Source organism: Stegodyphus dumicola, chromosome X2, assembly GCF_044657685.1.
Source record: "Stegodyphus dumicola isolate Sdum_Otavi_A_Nest chromosome X2, ASM4465768v1".
Lineage (NCBI taxonomy): Eukaryota > Metazoa > Arthropoda > Arachnida > Araneae > Eresidae > Stegodyphus > Stegodyphus dumicola.
The window spans coordinates 193,218,968-193,240,870 of record NC_140781.1 but is presented as its reverse complement, the minus strand read 5'-3'; the positions used below and the strand labels follow the sequence as shown (position 1 = coordinate 193,240,870).

At 30.7% G+C, this 21,903-nt stretch overlaps 1 protein-coding gene across 1 annotated transcript in view; it reads right to left on the bottom strand.

The window, feature by feature from the left end:
* The window catches only part of LOC118181527 (uncharacterized), a 218,835-nt gene that overhangs the window by 73,989 nt on the left and 122,943 nt on the right, over positions 1–21,903 (bottom strand). The window contains exons 18-20 of the mRNA XM_085809773.1: positions 20,554–20,635; positions 18,413–18,889; positions 14,680–15,405 (exon numbers count right to left, since the gene is read on the bottom strand). Coding sequence (XP_085665899.1) covers positions 14,680–15,405; positions 18,413–18,889; positions 20,554–20,635 — 1,285 coding nt within the window. The remainder of the gene's footprint in view (positions 1–14,679; positions 15,406–18,412; positions 18,890–20,553; positions 20,636–21,903) is intronic.

Below are 21,903 nucleotides of genomic sequence, written 5' to 3'. Positions count from 1 at the left end.
GGTGACCCTCTTAAAATCATAGACAGCAAATTCTTATAAAACTCATTGGATCTCAACAACACAGGAGACGAGCAATAGTGAGGTACGAAAATCCGCAGTTCTAGTACGCTCTGATTCTTCCTTGATCGAATCTTGAGATGTACTGGTATAAGTTCCTTCTTACGAGACGAAGAACACGACCTCCCAACACAAAAACCAACGAGTAAACGAGGCTTCCGAGCAAAAAATTCAGCATTTCAATCCGACTTTTTGTATTCCTTCGAGGTGTTATTGCTCGTTTGTAATGTGCGCATACTTATGAAATGCTAATCATTTGCATATTTTGGAAATTTCTACCTTACATTGTGGTTTGTTGAGCGCTTTTCTTCATGGTGTAGCAGTTTCAATGGCCAGCAGTGTACTTATATAGTCAGAAAATTCATGCGAAGTAAGCTTGAAATTCACAACAGTTATACTTGCTAATATGTACTGTTGGATCATACTGCCTGATGTTCATAATGTTTCGTAATAAATATATTTCATATAGCTTATAAACACGCCATAATTACTAGGAAAAAATTTTTCTCTTTAATTCAAAGAAAGAGAAAATTAAAACACTGTATTAATGGAAGATAATCAGATAGTAATGCATGAATGTTTGTTTTACTTCTCTTTCCAGCAATATAAAATTCGAAACGCCAAACACATTACACATATTGAAAAGCTAATGTTAATAGTTATCGCAGAGTTTTATAGGCAAGAGCAGAAATACAAACTTTATGGTAAATTTTTAACGAAAATTTATAAAAACCTTTTAATTATATTCGCTACTAAATTCAAAGAAAAAAAAAAAATCCCTTATTTCATGGAAAATAAAGAACATCATATTTGGCGGCGAAACCTGAAGCAGTCTTGAGTTCCAGGATTCTCTAAAATGATCCACCTCAGCAGAAATTAATCAGATGAAAGAAAATGACTTACTACAAGTTAGAAGAGATCCATAGTTAACTAATGCAAAAACTGAGTTTGATCATGAAAGTTATCTTAAATTTGATCTCTCCTCCGGGAAGGGAAAGGAAAATTTTAATACAAAGAAAAGGAAATGTATTTCAAAAGAATGATAGAAAGCCTTGAACCGATGATTAAGATCTTCTACGTGTTTTACCATGATCTACCAATATATGGTAAAACACTTATTTAATCCGCAGTTTGTATACAGAGTAGTGGAAAAAAAGTTCTTATTAAGCAAAAAATATAAACTGAGAGGTGGCGTTAGCCATTATGCTGCAGAAAGTAATTATGATAAAAGCTGCATCAGAGTCATATTTTAGTTTGAAAACAAATTTTGTTCTTACCAAGAAGTAGTAAGTTTCATTAAGAATATTTACTGAATTTTATTACAAATAATTTAGCAATCATAAATTTGTTTGTATTTATTAGTGAAACAAGTAAGTGAATGCTGAATGAAAATATCTATTAATCTTTAAATACTTTTCTTTTCATCCTTAAAGAGCACGTAGTAACAAATTAAAAATTGCTTGCTAATTTAGCAAAAGATTTTCGCAGAATCACGAAATTTACACAAAACATTTTCGCAACTTAGTTTAATTACATTTACAAATGAGTTATATAAATATAGAAAACTTATGTCTGTATGGAACAAAAATTGATCTACTTTAAAAAATCTATTATGAAAACTAAATTAAAACATCACTACCTCTATAATACTCAAATAAAAGCGATATTCTGGAATGCTAACAAATGTCTAACAGAAACAAAAGCACTGTTCTGGGAAACATTTCACAGCCAACTATAATAACAGCATTATATAGCTTAGGAGTTTACAGCTAAGCAATACTTTCTGGCAGGTAATGAAGCTACTCATCAATAGTATGGTAAAGCACCCAACAGCTTTCTTCTTCAGAAGAGGTACACTTTTTATTCCCGTTACACATGAGGAAAACTACTAAAATACTCATGCAGATAGCCCGTTTGGCCAGGACTGGAACTTAAGTCGAACTATCAGTTTTCAGCGGACTCATCCATTTGGTTAGTAGTGGACTGACAAAAGGGGGAGGGAATCCGCTCTTTTTTCTTTTAATCAAATTCACTAGTTTACAAGTAGGTAACGGCAGTGGTTGAACACCGAGGTCATGTTAATGTTATTTGATTACGGTAAACCATGAGAAAGCTATCTAAGGGAAGGGATGCTTTCGTGAAGGACTTTCTAAGAGAAACGGGCTCGTATCCATGTAATACATACGGAGAACGACGAATACGCCCATGCAACCAGCCGTTCGCTTGGAATCGAAGCTAGGTCAAATCACCAAGTGTTCGGCTACTTTGCCGCTCGGCCGCTGGTGGGCCTGACTAAGGCAGTAAGAGCTCTGAATTTATTTTTCAATAGGATTTTGTGTCATTACATTATTTTTTTATTACTGACTCTTTAATTAAGCTAAATACTAAGTCTGGCGTTTTCTAGAAACTTTCATATAGCAATTGTGTTTAGCTATAAAACCACAAATAATGATTGTGAATATCCAACGGTGAACAAAAAATGAAATATGGAAAACATTCAAAACTACGTGAATTGGTCTAATTCAGCCGGCTTGTTTATTTAATCGGTGATGACATAAGACACGGGAGCTATTTGCTTAAAGGAAGGATGCTTATATAAAATAATTTCTTATGAAAATAAGCTCATATTCAGCTTACAACCGGGAAAACCATCCATAAAAAATTTTAGACGAGAGTTAATGGATAGACCTGTAAAACCTTAGTAAAGGAGTTTCTCATCTTCCGAAAGGAATAACAAGCAACAGTAATTCTTATAAATTAAAATTTGTGTAAAATTTTTTCTAATACATGACATAAACACAAATTTCATGAAGAAATTATGAACTGACTAATAATTTCTACTAAAATCGTTGATTATGAAGCACAGACATTTAACTGCTATTTTTAGCATAAAATCTAAGAATTCGCATACGCTTATTTGTAGTTTTTGGACACAATTTTCAGCCTAGATTATGTTTCTTATACAATAAAATATTCTCGTTAGTCTTCATCATGTTGATGAAGGGGAGAAAACCTATCACTTTTCTTTGGTAACGTATTAGTTACAAGAATGACAGTTAAAAGGCTTTGTATTCAAGTTTCATTGGAATATAAATCTCTTGTAATTTATATTCAGAAAATGAAGAGACAGAGTTAAGACGCTTTTTCGTTTTCCCCCCAAAACGAAATTTTAGATTTATCTCTTTAGCAAATTTGTCATTTTTACTGGAAATCAAGGAAAACACTTTTCTAGACAATCCAAAATATAGAAACTATCGTTGAACAACTAGAACAACCTTCTACTATTTACGGTACAAATCTGCTAATCATATGACTTCTTCTTTAAAACTGGAACATTTCAAATAAGAGTAAATATCAGCGATTTTGTCCTAGAAAGTTCTCCAAAAAGTCACCTTTTTTCTTCGGCAGACAGTCCTCCTGTGCTTTGCCCTAACCAATTATCATTTCAGTAGCACTGAAAATATCTAATAGGTCCTGGAAAGTATTTCTGAACGTTAATCCGTCTCTCATGACTATAGTAACAATAACAAGTGGGAGGGCAGGAAAACTGAAAAAAGGAAATCTTAATTTCGTACCACTCCATTTCCGTTATTTATGATGATGTGAGAACGATTTAGACGCCTTACTTGAAGAACTTATTACAATCAATTATCCAGTTATAACAAGTAAATATTAAATGCAGCAGTTTATCACGTTGTTATAGCTTTAACGGCCTGGAAAAGTACGAAAGAAGCGGTATATGTATCTGATTAATCCACATTGTTCCTATCGAAATAAGTTACAATGTGTTATAATAGTTACTATAATGTGTTCTGTTCAACTTTGAAAAGTTTCGGGAATTTGTACAGGATCTATGCTTTCAATAATATGATAAAATCTGAATCATTGTTGGCCCAGCAGTAGAGTAGCACATAAGATGGTTGAAGATTATCGAACATTTCGACCTGGGCTCGAATCTTTAATAATGAGTTGGCTGCATGAGGTTTTCTCCCATGTGTAACGTAAATAAATAAGATCCAGTTTCGCCTGGAAAGTCCAGTGCAAAAGTATCGCTTCTCTCAGAAAGACAGCCTTCGAGATCTTTTGGCCTGTCCAACTAAACAAACAAGCAGATTGAATCGTCATTTAAGCTTCTTTCCAATAGAAAACATTCTATGTGCCGAGAAACAAAATATTTATTGTTGAATGCTATTTATTATATTGTAACTGAAAAATTGTTTGCACGCATGTCATGATAGACGTGACCGGGCAACATTAAAGCAAGAGAATGCTACGTTTATTGACGAATGCTGTTTTATGCACAGTTTTACAGTAGTATCCTTTTATTACAGTATGGCCAAATGTGAACAAAGAATGATGGGCGATTCTGCATATATAACTTCATAGAAATTACTACTTCCTTTGCGTACATGCCTTGTTTTGTTCAGGTGTCCAGTGGTTGACAGGCATGCAACTATTGGGTTCATTACCTGCGAATACCCACAGAAACTACTTATCATCAGTACCTACAATAAGTTCCAGAATTCATCTCTACTTTTGCTTGTAACAAACCGAAGGTACTTGAAAACAAACGTCTCTTTCATTCTTCACTTTGGTTCACGGAACATCTACTGATCAAGTATCCTTTATTTTACAAGTAGCGACTAGATTCACGAGCCAGTTAAAAACTGGACATTCACTAATTCTCTTCTGTATATTTCTGCATGAAATGTGACTTGATATTGTCCCAAGACTGAAATGGATTAATCGAAGAAAAACTGGTGACCAGAAGTATCACGTTACTGTTAAAACTATCACCTGATTAGGACTTCTGCTAGCAATTGCCATATGGTCTATTTCCAATATACCTATACAATACCCATCTCAAATACCATTTCCGTGTTTTTCATTGCCTCACTAAATGTCCACTTAAAACAAATACATGAAGGCCCACTAGTGGGTGAGAGAAAAAGACCTCTAAATACTTGTAGTTCATCCCGGGCGCAGTTCAAGGCAAACAGTCGGGCCTTTTGTTGTTTCACATTTCCTTTCCCATGTATAACGTGAATAATTGCCGGTTTTCCTCGGCAAAGTTCTTCACGAAGACATCTTTCCTAAGGTAGACAATTCTCGAACTCTTTGGCGTAATCATTTAACCAACCAAATTAACCGTGCATGAAAATCGCGTTCATCTGAGTTGATTTTGTGACTGACTTCGGTCTTCGAATTTTCTCTACTGTCAGTAAGCGGATGACAATTACTGATACTCAACTGCGGTTCTACATTTACATGACATATGAAATTTGCAAATATGGCATACTGAATCTTCAATACAAAACACCAGAAGCAAAACTTTAAAATTGGCCATTTCAACTTCAACAACTTATTATGAGGTTTATTAAAATAATTACTAAAGATCTGAAAATTTGTGAAAACGAAAGAACAGAAAGGGAAGGAATATTTACAGACTTATAGAACTAGTTTTTGGAAATGCTTTAATTCATATCTTAGAAAAGATCAAGAGGCTCGAAATGGTTCCACTGTCGAGTACAATAATGACATGAAGCCTACTTAATTGTTAAGCCACAAGACAGAAGAAGTCTATCTGATATTCAAATTTAATTATATGAAATATAATACATATTCACAATATAGTTATTCAACAGTTTCAGATCTTCTTTAAATCTGAAATAGATCAGATTCATTCCCATATAATCAGAATATATGTATATAAATTAAAAAAATCACATACATATATTCTGATTAAATGGGATTTACTAAATTAAGAAACCTTACACATGATTTCCATGATGTCTGTATTCTGGCATATTTGTCCCCCTAGATAGTTAAAATGACGAATTATTTTACTTTTTTAATACAATTTTTTTTTGTTTTTGTTTGATGAAACAAAATGAAATTAAAAAATTTCGAACAATAACATTTTTCCTCGAAAGAAAACTCGAAAAACCTCGAAATCATACTGTGTTCAATTAACCAGAGCTGGCTTCCATTTTAGCTGATTACTTAAGAAGCCCTTAGGTGATAAATGGCACATTTATGTTTGATAGCTGATTTTGTAGAAAGAAATGTTAGAACCGTAGGCCAATTAATAGTCACGGAAAAATCGTTCCTTAAGTTTCGGCCGATCTAAATTAATTATAAACTAACTATCAGTTCTTTCCAGAAGCAATCAGTTTCATGCTAAATTTTAGCTGTACCATAAACCAGTGGTCTTACACTAAGGGCCCCCGAAGCAATTTTACACAGCCCACGAATGCATTCCCATAAATCAGTTAACATTAATATGATATTAATTATCGCAGCAGAAATCTGAAGAAAAAGTCTCAAGATTTTAACGAATTGGAACTGAATTTTACATCGTTTTCAAAGCTAAAAATGAATGTGAGTAGCCCATAGAAAACTTATAAATAGAGCTAATTAATTTACATTGTCATACAAATATTCAGATTCAAAGATGCAGATTTGACTTAATTTTATTCATAAATGTTGTAAGATAAGTATCCTCAGTTAAGAATTTTTGCAATAAGAATAATCGCTTTATTTGCGAGTACAATTAATATGTGAACAGTTTTGCTTCCCACAGCTGAGAACCAGTAAGTCTAAGAAATGAGCCCAAATGACAGATCAGAATCTAAATTGGTGATGAAGAATAATTTCTAGTAATTTTTCTCGAAGATTATGAAATTTATCAAAATCAAAAAAGCATAAGGAGTTGTAGTTGAAATATGTAGTAAGAAATTTTAATAAATAAAAGACAGTCAACTGTTATTAATTGTTCTCAAATTTTGTCCTACCTGGGAAGTTTTTTCAGTTTGCTTATTTTTAGTTTAAGATTGAGTATTTTTAGCAGTTTACTTAATACATTAGAATTATTTGAAATAAATGTCATAACAAAAATTTAATATTTAGCTGTGAATTTGTTTGAATTACAAAGTGTAACCAACATAAATTTCTTTCACATTTTTAGATTCGGGACAGAAAATGTGTATAAATTTGAATTTTTACTTATGTTATTATTGTTTATGCATATTTTGACATTATTATTATAATGCCATTATTAATATTATTCATGTATATTTTGGCAAATATTTTGTAAATAAAGTTTAAAATTTAACAAATTTTTATTTTGTTAATCTTACAATTTGATTTTATCTAAGGTAATTTTTATTTTGAAATTAGCAGGTAAATAACTGCAAAGATAAAACTCATCAATACTTATATTTTCATGTTGCTGTTAGGTCTCTAAGAAAAGATTCAACGATCTGATTTAAGTTAGAGACTAAGATTTGATATTTGCTTTCAAAATTTATGTCAGTAATGGAATAAATACTGCTTCAAAATATTTTAAATTAATAAACTTAATTTTTGGCCAAGAAGCAAACAGTATGCTTCAGTTACTTTATTGTTGAATTCAAACAATTCATTAATCACTAAAACTAATACTTGTAGATTATTACAGACTCTCTAATATTTGCCCAGCTTTTAGGCATGGCAGAATGGTTGACTCCATACCAACTACAGAAGACTGTTTTCATTGTATATCAATACAAAAACTATTATTCAAATTTCAAATACTTATGACTCACTCAGACTTAAAACCATCAGAAAATTCTTGATTTATTTTTTAAATTCTTTTTTCCCACAAATGATTCTTACATTCATTATTTAATTTATCACACATTACCTTAGAAAGAGTTACTGTATTAGATGACCAAGCAAATACTAGTTATAGCAATACAGTGAGCTGCAAGTTATCCATGTGGGTGTTGTGCATTCATCGTCCTCCAAATATATTTCCAAATTGATATTTGAAAATGAAAATTTGTTCCTTTTTCAGAAAGAACACACAATAACTGACAAAACGAATTATGTAAAGTCTGGTGAAACTGATTCTGGCAAAGCATTCAAAAGCTAACTCAGGCTACCTTCATGGAGGACTTTTTAAAGAAGAGTGGTCTATATTTGTGCTACTCAAAAGGAAAACCATGAAAACTCCCATGAAACCAGCTGTTCGCCAAGATTCGAGCCCTGGTTGAGCTACCAGTGTTCAATTGTCTTATCCACTCACCACCAATGGGCAGAATAAGGCCTGGAATATAGTTAACATTTTAGTACTAATTCATCATTGTAAAAAATTGAACTTTGATAATGTAAAGTAGAAAAATTCAGCCAATGATGAAGTAATAGTACCCGACCTTGCTAAAATTAATTTTGATGTTCAAAGGTTTAAAAAATAAAATTTAAATGGGAGAGAGAAGATAGATATTGCAGCTGCAGAAAGTCAAAATGCTGAAGGCTATAGTATTTTATGACAGCAAAACGTTCTTGATGGAGAAAACTGAAGAACAGCCTATGGTAAAGCTAGGAAAAATTATGAAAATGAAGACCAAATACAAAGTGTGGCCATTTATGTACAGATGTACTGTTAGAATTTATTTGTACATAAACAGGATTTAATGACATCTTAATTTTGCAGAATTTCTGCCACACTGTATGACATATTAATATTACTCTCAAAAAAGAAACATTTTCTAGAAGAAAAACGGAAAGTATATGTAAATTTCATAATTATTATTTTGATAGGTTCCATATTTAAGCATATATCATTACTGTAACACATTAGAAGACGTCCTATTATACAGCACCTATGGATTAACTATAACTTTATAACACCGTTTTTGTACTATCATGCATAGTACAAAAATGGTCTTATAAAAAATTATATGATATCAAATCATTTCCAGTTATCCATGCATTAATTAGTACAGGTAACCAGGAGTTCAATGGAAATCCACCAATATATGTAATTATAAAGAATATAAAAATATAACAATCTCACCCAGAAAAATGTCAATGTTTTTTAATAGTTAAGAAAGGAAACAGATTTAAGGATATTTAAATACAAAGTTTACTTAACTAGTGTATTTTTTTATTTTTAACAGATTAGAAAAACATCTTACTTTGCTCAAATCTCAATGCAACAAAATTTAATTTTAATCTACTTCATAAGATTAAAAAAAAAATATCTGTTAAATGACTAGATGCACTTAACTGGAAAGAAGTGGCAGGGAGGCTTACTATAATCTTTTATAACATTGCAAGCATATTTCATAACAAAAAACATATTAACATGTTATCTGAAAAGCTGTCATTCAATGCAGCTGCTGAATTCATAATACAGTGAAAAGGAAGGTATAGGTACTTTATAGTTCTCATGAGAAGATGTTAGCCAGCAGGAATGTTTCACAGGAATGTAAGAAATATATTAACTTGTCATCTGCCATGCTTATGCATGTCTATACTACTATAATAAGTTTGCAATAATAGATTTAAGGTTCTATTTATACACATACGAGTCATCCATGTAAATAACTGATTTTAAATTGTATTTTTAAATGAAATTGCAGCACATAACTTACTTTAAATAACATTTTGTTAAAAGTAGTTTTTAAAAAAATTACTTTTAATTATTTTGAATGATATGAAATTGTGAAATAAGTTTTTGAAGCATGAACTGTTACTCAGTGATTTACTTACATTAATATGAGTAAAATAATTTACACAAAGTACTTTTCTTTTGGATAAAAGTTAATTTTAATCTCTTCAAACTCTAAAAAAATAGCCTTTTAATGATAGAGTGAATATATGAGAAAGTAGTGTCTTTTCTATTTGTAGCCAGCTGAAGGTACTGGAGTCCTTTCTATTTGTATATATTGATGATTAATCATGCTCTGGTAACTTCCAACTGAAGCACCACACAACAGCATAATAATGCATAAAATAGCAGAATTTATTTTCAAGATATAAATCCTTGAAAAACCAGTATAAAAGCGATTAACAATTTCATGAAGAAGGTTAATTGACACATGTAAGAGACCACATATTAATTTCTGAAACTGTTTGCTTAAAATGCAAATTGAACCCAGAAAAACAAATCTGACAAAAGCAGTTCATGGGAAATAATAAACTACCTTAAAATTGTATGTAGCAGCAAAAATAAAGAAACTACCTTAAAATTCTGTGCACCAACAGTTAAAAAAGTACAAAATTATGTTTTTATATTTTCATATACCATTTGAGTTGATATATCAGATTTATGCAGATTGAAAATATACATATAAAAAGAGGAACCACTTACTGTAATGTGAATAATATTTGTTATAATATGAAACAAAAACTTTTCTGTTTTTATTATATTATATACAATATAATTAAGTAAGTAAGCCTTGCAACTGAATATGTACAGTGAACAGGAAGGGAACACTACAGATAAATACTTAAATGAAACTTCCTTTTTATTGTAATGAAAGACACCAAAGGCTTATGCAAGCAGACAGGAATTTTTCTCCAAAGTATTGCCTTTCTTACTATCAGAAGTTATTTAGATGTTAAATTCTGCAAAACTGATATTTCTTTCTTACCCTATTAAAATTTTCTTAGAGTAAAGAAATATGTGATAATACAAGTTATCATGTCCCCAATATTAAAAAGTTAAGCAGTGATGAAGATTTAGTCTAAAGTGAGAAAACAGGTAAATATTCAAAGTACTTACAGAAAGACAAATTCGAACTTACACAATATAAATATGATTAATTTGAAAGAAATATGAAAAACTTCTAAAAGAAGCATTAAATTTTTGAAAAAATGTATTGGGCAACATTGTAAATTTTGCACTGTAAATTTTTTAGTTTTACAATATTTGAGAAAATTTAATATATGCTTTGCAAAAGCACTTATACAGGGTGTTTCCGAATTTGACCGACAAATTCAGAGCGGTGATATTAGGCACAAAGAATAAGAAAAACTGACATAGAACATGGGGTTGCAAACCACATTTAATGGGAGAAAATTGCAAAAATAGTTATGAATGGTGTGATGTCAAATGGAAGAAAATGGGTTAATAACAAGGAAGAAAACATTTTTTTTTCCATGTAAAGTAGGATTACAGTGCATCACAGTTCAAAATCAGAAAGGAGATGATGAGATAATTTTATACAAACTGTTCAAAATTGTGGCAGCTAAGGTTATTGTACAGCCGACACCAACAGACAAAGGATTGCTGGATGTGTTCAAACATATCCGGTGTGCTGGCGATGTCTGCCTTAGTGACGACGATCCATGCTGTCAGATACTCTAGTGTATCCACAAGCATCTGATAAACAATCAATTTCAGGTGGCCTCAGAAGAAAAAATCCAAGGGATTGAGGTCTGAGAACCATGGAGCCCAAGCAACAGGCCAGCCATGACCAGTCCACTCCTTGGCATATGTAGCATTGAGGTGGTTATGCATCAAAATTGCAAAAATGTGCTCATGCACCATCATGCACAAACCATATATTTTGGTGCACAGTGGCTGGTATTCCCTGCATCAAATCTGAGAAGATGCGCTGTAGGAAAACAACGTAATTTACACCACTGAGGCATTTGGGGAAAAGGTATGGTCCCAACAGATAATCTCCGAGAATCCCTGCCCAGATGTAATACCGAACTTGTGCTGCACTTTCAACAAGACAGTGCTGTGGGTATTTTTGGATGATCACATATGAGCATTGTGCTTGTTGATCATGACTTCTCTTGTAAAGTAGGCTTCATCTAAGAATAAAAGTGGTGGGAAACTTTGAATCATTCTGTGTGGCATCAACATATGAACACTAAGGGGAGTTGTCAGCATTGCCTAGGAGTTTGACCTGCATGTGGAAGGGGTGCATGTTTTTCGCACATAAAAGTAATTACGCGAGTAAGTAAGAGTAAGGAAAATAGAACCTTCCAAGTCATTTTATGACAAACATCCAGTTTAGCTGCAACAGATCATATACTGGTTACAGGGGAAACAGCACACTGTTAAAATACTCGGTTTTCTGTTTCAGGTATGAGTACACTGTGCTCTAGCCCTGCATTATGTGTTGTTATTTGGAAGGATTCCATCTTCCACAGCCATCGATTGATTTGTAAAAGTGGTAAGGTGCAGATAACACCTCCTTAGATATTACTCTTGGTACATCCTCTATGCTAGGAGTCCATTGCCACCTGCTTGGCTGTAAATCAGATGTATATCCAAATATTCTTCATTCGTGAAATCTGACATGCTGCTTCTGAATGAAGTTCAACACCCGAGAATTCTGCGATGCCCACTAATGAAGTGTTGGCCACTCTCTTTGTCAGGCTGTCCTCTCGATATTCTATTTTTGAAATTTTGACCCACTAAATGTGGTTTGTGACCCAATGTTATATGGTAATTTTTCATACTTTTTATACCCACTATTATCCCTCTGAATTTGATGGTCAAATTCGAAACACTCAGTATATTTCGATTATAATACATAAAATACTGCAAGAAATAAAGTACATTACTTATCAAATAGCTTCATTACATACCTTGTACATGATTTAAAATATTTGTAATTTAAATTCTACACTTGCACATAATTCAGTGCTTGCCAATGCATTATTGTTTACTGTTGTCACATGAAAGCCTACGTTATGGCTAAAGAGCCAGTAACATTTAGCACATCTAAAAACCTTTTTTACATACATTACACCATTTCAGAAAAGGGGGCTATAATACACCACATAAACAGCTTTTATTATGTTCAGCCATATCAAACGTTCTAAACAATACTCAGTACACTATTCTAAATGTAATGGTCATAATTTCTAATATACCATATCCTTTTTTAAAAATTTCTGAAATCCAGTTGAGCATACATTGAAAATTCAATGACTAATTTTACTATTAATCCCCATAAAAGCTTTAATTACTAAAAATTACACACAATATTTTATTTGTTGTACATATTATTTACATAACTATTCATAAATTATCATTATTTGCAAAGTGCAGAATTGGGGAAATCTGCAGCAATATGTACAGGAGCTTCGACTACAGATTCTATCAATCATGTAGAACATTCATTTGAATTTTATCCACTAGAAAAATTAACCATCAAAATTTTTAAATTCTTATATTTTCCAATATTCAAATATCTTTTCCATACCTTAAATCTATTATCATTTCACAAATATTAAATCATTTATTTCAGCTTTCAATAATTTAAAAGAACACTTATAATAAGCTTGCAACATTTTTTCATAGCTATTAAATTTATCAGTAAACAAGAACTGACAGGAATTTTTGCAATAAATTGTATAATCTCATAGAGATTATTCTTTAATATGATATTAAATTTAATACTAAATTATAACACTGTTACATTTAACACTATTGCCAAGAGTTTTTTCAATAGACTGTATCTCACAAAGATTATTTCTAATACAATATTTTTTCTGTACCCCCATTCACATCATTTATGTCTGACTCAGAATGGATAGAGCTGCTATTGTTCTTGGAAACTTTATATTTTTTGCAATAACTGATTTATTAGTTGAAATTCAAAATTTTTCACTTTGTTGAGTCTTTTAAACTAAAGATATTGGAAAAATTGGCAATGATCAGTTAATTTTTATTTTATCTAAACTGATAGAATAAAAATGGTAGAAAACTTTAAAACGTTACACTATATCAAAGAAGAAATTATGTAAGTTTAATGAAGTTTATGTTGCAGCCAAGTAAACATTTCAAAGTAATGAATGTGAAACATCAATCATACAATACTTCAGTATAAAATAAGTCCTTTGAGAAATGATAATGCTACATTCAACTTTTACTGCAATAGTCTAAATTACAAAAATGTTTGAATTTTCCCATCAGAAATAACAGCATATACAGTTGTTAAAACGTAGTATTAAGTTGTTGTCATTTATGAAAGATTTAAAAAGAAACCTTATTATAGTACTCCATTATGTAGGATAGTGCATTAGCAAGAAAATAAAACAGTCGGCTGCATAGCACTAATACACAGATGGCATACCTAATGATGGTACAACAAATATCATTTGAAGTTTTCAGGTATGCAGCAAATTAAAAATAATCAAATTATTTGTTTACTTGGATTGAATATCAAATGAAAAGCACTGGCCTAGCCCAACTCTCACTCGCCAGTGTATTACATAGTATTATTACCATCACTTTAACTAATTAACAGTATTTTGCCTAATAAATGCAGGAAAGATGTCAGCACATTTAAAAATGTCTATCTGGAAGAGCTATATACATATAAAAATTATAAACAGATGAAACAAATATTTTTTGGGTGAAATATCACTGAAGCATGAAAACCATGAAAACTCATACACCAATGGGTTTTTCAGATATTCTAATATCACACAAATTATTAATATGAATTAATTGATGCATGGCAACTTATTTATAGCATGCAAATAAGATAAAACATGCTGGAAATCAAAAAAGATATACCTTGCATGTTTGGTCCCCCAGAAGCTCAAAATATTCAGGAGTAGGAAAAAGTAATATCCAGAATTACAGAATTTAATCACTAATTAGAATCAATTTACATTATAAACCATGCACATATAAATAATGCTGGATTTAAAAAGAATAAAACATTTATGAATTAAACAAATCACATTTAACCCCATTCAAAAGAGTTCAGTAAAACAGAGCAAGAAGAAAATATCATGCAAATAATGTTGATACATCTGAAAACATCTATATGTATCAATATTTATATAAATATAACAAGTGTTACATATTTCCAAGCCCACCTATTTTGGGCAGATTGATTCCGATGAGAAACTAATACTGATTGTTGGTAGCTTGGAGGTTCAGGTCTTAGATTAAGTTCAACATCTGACTTTGTCATCCAGCCTGAGCAATCTGTCACTGAAGATAATCGGCTATCAGGGTATAGACTGTGATCATAAGAAGAAACTGACTCTTGTTTTTCTAAAGAAAGATGTCTAGTTTGAAGACTGGAATCAGTTTGAGATTTAGGATTCATTTTATGTGGACATTCACTTTTACTTGGAAGTGATTCAGCTACTGTTGGCCATTTGTAAATATGAGTTTTAGGTTTCACAGCAAGTTCCCTGAAATAATTATTACCAAATGACAAATAGCTACTTGGCCGAGATCCTTTCTTTGTATATGGAGGTGGATACCTTAGCACAAGTTTTCGAGGCAGTTCCTCTGAGTAAACAGTTCTTTTTTGCACTGCTTGTGTTACAAGAGTATAACCACATTTTGGAAGGCCAAATTCAGAAACAGGTATGTTATCACACTGTTTCTTAGTAGAATATTGTTTAGAATGTGTAGAAATGGAATCAATGGTAAAAGACAAATCAGTTTGAGTTTTTACATTACATGAATCAGAAGTTTTTCTTTTTCTGTTCAAAAGTGGCTGAGAGCTACAAACAGAAAAGTAATTTCCAGATGCATCTTCACAGTCTTCTTCCAACAGAATGGACAGTTTTCGAGGAAAGATGCATTCTCTAAACAGAATGGAATTAAGCTGTAATTTAAGATAAATAACAAATATTCACATAAAAAAATTCAAAATATACCCACTCGCCAAAGCAGGAAGACGGTGAATTTGCCTTATTTCATGTTGTATGAAGAAATAATTAAAAGGAGAAGAAAACAAAACCTGCATGATAACTAAAAGAACTAAAAATGCCAAAAGGTTATCAAAATGTGGATGAGAGGCTTATTAAATTTCATTCAGATATTTAACTATAGTCAAAAAAAACTTCATACAAGCACATATTTAAAAAGCTTCAATAATTAATACCATGTTAAAATCATAGTGATATTATAAATCATGGCTTTTCTCTTAATGAAGCAAAATTAAAGAAAGAGAATGAAAGAAACAACTAAACAAAATTGAATTTCAAAAACAGAATTTGCAGGGGCTTAAAAAGAAATATGCATTCCAAACAGAAATAGTTCTTGCATAAATTCCCTCATAAACATAATATTATTACACACATTATAAGAACATTATATTATTTCACATTTTAAAATTATGTACATAAATACATATTATTCATGAAAAACAATAAATTATTGATTTTACTTCAAAGTTAAATAAAAAAAACCACGTTCAGTACATTACATCTATATTGGATAAAAGATATACAATTTGTAAATGCTATTGAAATTAAATAAATGTACACTTATTTCAAAAGCAAAAAGACGCAGCTCCTAAAAATCTAATGAATCAATTATACTTGATTATTTTCGCTAAATAGAAGTTTATACATCTAACTGTTTTTACTTTGAAGTTACTACAATAGCTGCAAAATTTTATTATTTATAATCATGAAAATGTTTTCCTTTTCACTTTATCATTAAAGCTATGCTTTAGTTAAGTGAACAAACAAAAAATTTTCATAACTTATGGAATAATTTTATATTTTTTGGTATGTAAATATTTTCCTATCAACTATGGAACTTGGCAAACTAATGCCAGTCACTCTGGCAGAAGGCCATTTCTTTAGGTAGATAATAACAGATCTCAATTTATTTAATTATATTATAGGGTTAATAATTGATTAATAGATTGTAAGGTTCCTTCCTTTTATTCTATTAAACTAAGTGTTGAAGAACTCAGTGAACAGCTAAGCGAATAATCGGTTAAGTCCATGAACAAAACAAAAAAAAAAAAAAAAAAAAAAAGCGTAAACTCAAGAAGGGTTAATTACCCTTTATTTGCTCCAAATAAAGATATAAAATGGGTTTCTTTCTCAGGGTGTACAGCAAAACCTCGACTAAAGATATTTAGCTGAAGCTAACACAATTCTAAACTAGTTGCCCCATAATATTAAATTAGCTAGTGCAGCTATCAAAGGGCACGTAATGTGGCAGAGCATAATAACAGTTTAGAGAGACGTAGCCAAAAGGTAAACGCATGCTATTCAGGAATCCTAACTTTGTCTGGCAAAGTGAGTGGAACTTGACTTAAATACTATTCTACTTCTCATCTGCATTTAACCTGATTCAGAAAACTTATTCTCGTAAGGAATTGTAAGCTGAAGCTAGAAGAGATAGGAAAGTGGCACAAACTTAAAATAACCATTATAAAATTAAAATATACCTACAAGATAGTCAATAGATAAAAATTATAGATATATCAACTTACATAAATATGAGTTCTTGCTTTGAAGTTATATGACAAACAAATTCACTAAAACATACATGAATCATTCTGGTGGCTGAAATTCTCTAATGGCATATAAAATAGCAACAAGATAATCATCTTCTTTATGCACTATGCATATTATACGTTTCTTTAAATACGAATTTAAGTAAGGTCATATGGTTTCCAACATTTCTTTACTGCCCAATTTTGCCTATGCTCACAGTCAGTTTCAATGTTTTGAATATGCATACACTTTTATAACCAGACACTTAATTTTGTAAATATTTCACTCTAGCTGTTCTAAAAAAAAGTAGAGCCAAAAGTTTATCCATTTTTTTTTCTTCCAAATGAAAGAGAAAAACACAGAAATAATGCTTTAACTTACATGTTTCTTTGCATAATTCAGCTGATCGCAGGTATGTAAAAACCAAAGTTAAAATATTTTGAGCCAGTGTTTTGAGGTGTCATGCTTATCCACGACTGATGCTAAATTGCGCTACTTGCTGACAATTATTGTTTATCAAAAATGAGCAACAGAAAAATATGCAAGTGCCCATTTTTAGGAAAAACACAGCTTAATCTATTAAAACCAATCCAAGAAAGATTCTCTTTTCTTCAAATGTAAATGTTACTGGTTTTCATCTCAAAAATTTATAGTGAATATGTAAGAAATTACATAAAGTCGGAAAAGGGATCTAACAGCTGGCACCTAAAAGGACTTCCAGATGAGATTTAACAATGATTTCATAAAATTCGTACCATATTTGTATTTTTAAGCAGTTAATATTTGACTTATTTACTAAAGCAAGAGGAAAAAGTGATTAAAACAGCCTCTTTTACCTGTTCAGTAAATTAAAAGTTATAATTAACTAGTTTTGCTAGATAAGTAACATACAGCAACAGATTTAACAAATAAATTTATGCCTTCATGACCAGAATACAAGACTTTCTTCTAATTTTTAAGAATATTTATTCTAACAAGGCTTTATGATTATGTTATACATGTATGAAAGCAAACAATCTGAATTTTTATAGCATACAATTCTCATTACAATTTATTGAAAATTTCTAAGTAAGGTGATATTAATAATTTAAAGTTTTAAATTTAATGGAACTTAATAAATCCAACAAATTTAAAATGTATACAAAAACTGAATTCAGATATATAACTGAAGTTAAGCATAAGTTAATATTTATTTTTCATATAATTTTCCTTCAAAATTAACTTGAAATTAACTTTCAAAATTAACTAATCCAACATAATATTAAGAGTATCCCAAATTATTACAAAAAAGTATAGAGAACTTGTCTCGTTTATGATACTTAATATAAAACTTTATAATGAAGTGAATAATTACTTGTTTTCTTCACTATTTGTGCATTCCTCAATGTTTTCAAGTGTATAACTTTGCAGCTTGATATCTTTCGCTTTTTCTTCAAGACAAGTTTCTTGAACTGTATTTTCATTGCTTTCAGTAGCATCTATTAACTTTGGGTTTCCATCTTTAACAGCCCTTAAAAAGCTATTTGTCCGATGACGAGGATAAGAATGGTCATCAGGGTCTCTATGAACTTCACAGATATCTGAAATAAATCCACAAGGAGATGATACAGGAGAAAACATTAAAGATGCTCCTTTGCTTGAAGAATGATTTAATTCACTTGGAAAAGTACTAATGTCATCATGGCCAATATAAAATGAAACACCAGACAATGGCTCAGTCTGAGTTGATTTTGTGACAACAGGAGATTCAACTGGAAGGGTTGGACAAGAAAGTGAAGTATATCCACAATGCATTGGTGTCGATCTGCGACTTGCATATGAGCTACTGCTTCTAGAAAATTATCATATTATATTAGATCTATCTCATATAAACATGTAATGAAATAAAATGACATAAAAAGTAGCAGAAACAAATTCAACCTAAAACATGTAACTGATTTAAAATTTTCAATAAGTAAACAATAATTCTAATACTTTGAATACTATAAAATACAACCTTGAAACTAAGCTCTAAATGAATGAAATAACAGAATTCCCATTCATTTTATGACTTCCCAAACCTAAATGGAACTATTTCCTTAGCCAAATATAATACACTAATTATCAAATTAAGAATGAGCCAGTGAATATTTCCATGTGTTCACAACAAAGTATAAGGAAATAACTAAGATTATTACAAAAGTTTCGTTTATCTTATTTATAATTGTAATGGAAATGAGAGAAATATGTTTGGAAAATATGAATCTAAAGAGAAAAACACAGAAATAATGTTTTCCATTTCAGAAAGTAGGTAGTGTTTTTGTACAGAAATATCTAATTCAAATATCAAACAGAAAAAAAAAAAAAAAAAAAAAAATGTAACAATAGTATATCATTTGTAATAAATATTATTGCTGTGGCATCTGAAAATTAAAGAGAATTATACTGGATTGAAAATTGTGTTTAATTAATAGAGCTATTGATTATAACACATATCTATTCATAATGACTTCTATATTTCAATATTCATTTCAATTACATTTTTAAAGAGTGGGGGCAATAGAGCAAATATATTTCCATAGAGAAAAATGAATGACAGCTTACCAGCTGGTGAAGAAGGGAGCTACAGGTTCATAAAATTGCTTCTGATATGAATACAGAAAAATACTTTGGGCAAGAACAGCAAAGATTACTATAACTCCTTATTTGTTTTATTTAAAATATGTATTTTTTATTACTTAAGATGATCTGTATGCTAATTTTCTCCTAATTTCTTGGAGTTTTTGGAACAGATTTTCCCTGAGTTTTCTAAAAAAAATTTTGTAATTTCACAGACTTTTCCTGATAATTTTTTATTTTCATACATTCTGAGATTTTCCGAGTGGAACCACTGAAGAAAGCATACAGACTATCAGCATATTTGAAGGGCATCTCAAAAGTTAAGTTTACAAAGGGATATTACTTGAAGAGGAAAATTTATTTCATTTACATTTATTATTATCAGCAGTCTACTTAATATAGTAACAGTTATTAAATTATATCGCAAGGCAATGACACTCCTGTTATCAGCAGGTCAGGACAATAACCATCTGTTGGGAAACAGATTATGTCTGTGTTTTAGAACCAGAAAGGCATATTACAGGCAGACTTCTAGCTAAGGGGAGAAACAATAAGGCAGCTGCTTATGATGAAAAACTGAAGTGTTGACAAAATGCATCAGATGTCATCATCCTGAACTGCACCATTATCATGGTGATCAAACAGAAAAATAAGGCATCCATGACAGAATGCAGTAAATAATTAATTTACTTGATATATTATCAATTGTAAATTATATATAAAAAACCTTTTACAGTATAAACTGTTAAAGGTTTTACTTTTGGTACACCCCATATACTAATACCTAATGAACATGCAACATTATACAGCATTTTTTCACACTTAGATTTCTAATAGCTTAAAAAGAGATCTTTGATTTAAATTTCATAGCATACATAAGATTTTTTTAAAACTTACCTATTGGAACGATTATACAAACGAGCAGGAACTTGTCCATCAAAACTTTTACACTGGAACATTGCATCCCCCAAATTCTCTTCTGAAATGAAAATACATGCAGGTGAAGTGAAAAATTACTACAAAAATATATAAATGGTATGTTTCTCACTTCTTATTAAATAAATAAAAAATATTTGTGCTACATTTTATATGTAAATAAGTAATGAAGAAAGTTAAATGAAGGAAATGAGTGTTTTTCAGGGAAATATTGCCTCAAAATATACGCTAAATCTTATAACAAGTGAATTTCAAATTCCTTGCTAGTGTAAGGCAGTGGTAGAAAGCATTTGATAGAAAATATAATGGAATTCCAACCCTAAATAATAATACATAAGTTTTAGTTACAGGATACACATTCAATAAAAATGTGTAAGAAGTGTCACTGTAAAATACATGACTACCACCCTTAAAAAGAAAAGAAAATCAGGGAAGAATAGCTCAAATGTTCCGGATGTTTTTAAAAGAGATATTTTGGATTAAGTAAACAAAACAGTCCTCAAAGTATAAATAAATACTATAATATTAACGTAGTTGCACTTAAACAAGGAAGGCAAAAAACTTGCTACTTATAGAGGCAACATTATGTAAAAAGCATTTATTATTGACATACATTAACATATCATAAATGCCTTTTTCTGAAACACTCCGCTGAAATAGAGATGTAGAATAATGCTCCTTAGAACATCAAAAAATAATTCAGTTCAAATATCCAGCCTGAATGGGGAAAAAAATCTAAGCTGCAGTTTAGTTACTTCACTGATCATTTGAACTACATTCCAATTATTTAAAAGAGGACACAAAGGCAAAGCCCATAAAACTAAAGATTAATATAGAATATAATATTTTTAATTTAACACACACACACACAAAAAGACATAAGTACATATTTTACAATGCAAAAACACACTGAGTTGGCTTTGTACTAGCAGGCAGTACTAATGAGTTCACAAACTTTCTCAGACTCATGAAAACAGTTTTGCAAGTTCTTAAACTTCCTGTATATATAATAAGATACATGTTCAGTTCAAGCACAATTTGAAGACAAGGTTAGAATAGAATGAAAAGACAACAGCAGGTCTTGATTCATTCAAGCCAGTTCATAAATGTTCAGTTGATATAGAGAGGGGCTCAGAGGAAAATGGTAAATTTGTTATTCCATTCCTCCACCCATTTTAGCATATAAATCTGATAATAACATGTGGGCCTTTTAAAAGAGTGTACTGAGATTAAGAGACTTCTAATAAGTATAGATTGAGATGGCCAGCTCAGACATCATTTTAGCATTAATGACAAGGTAAAGTCTTTTCT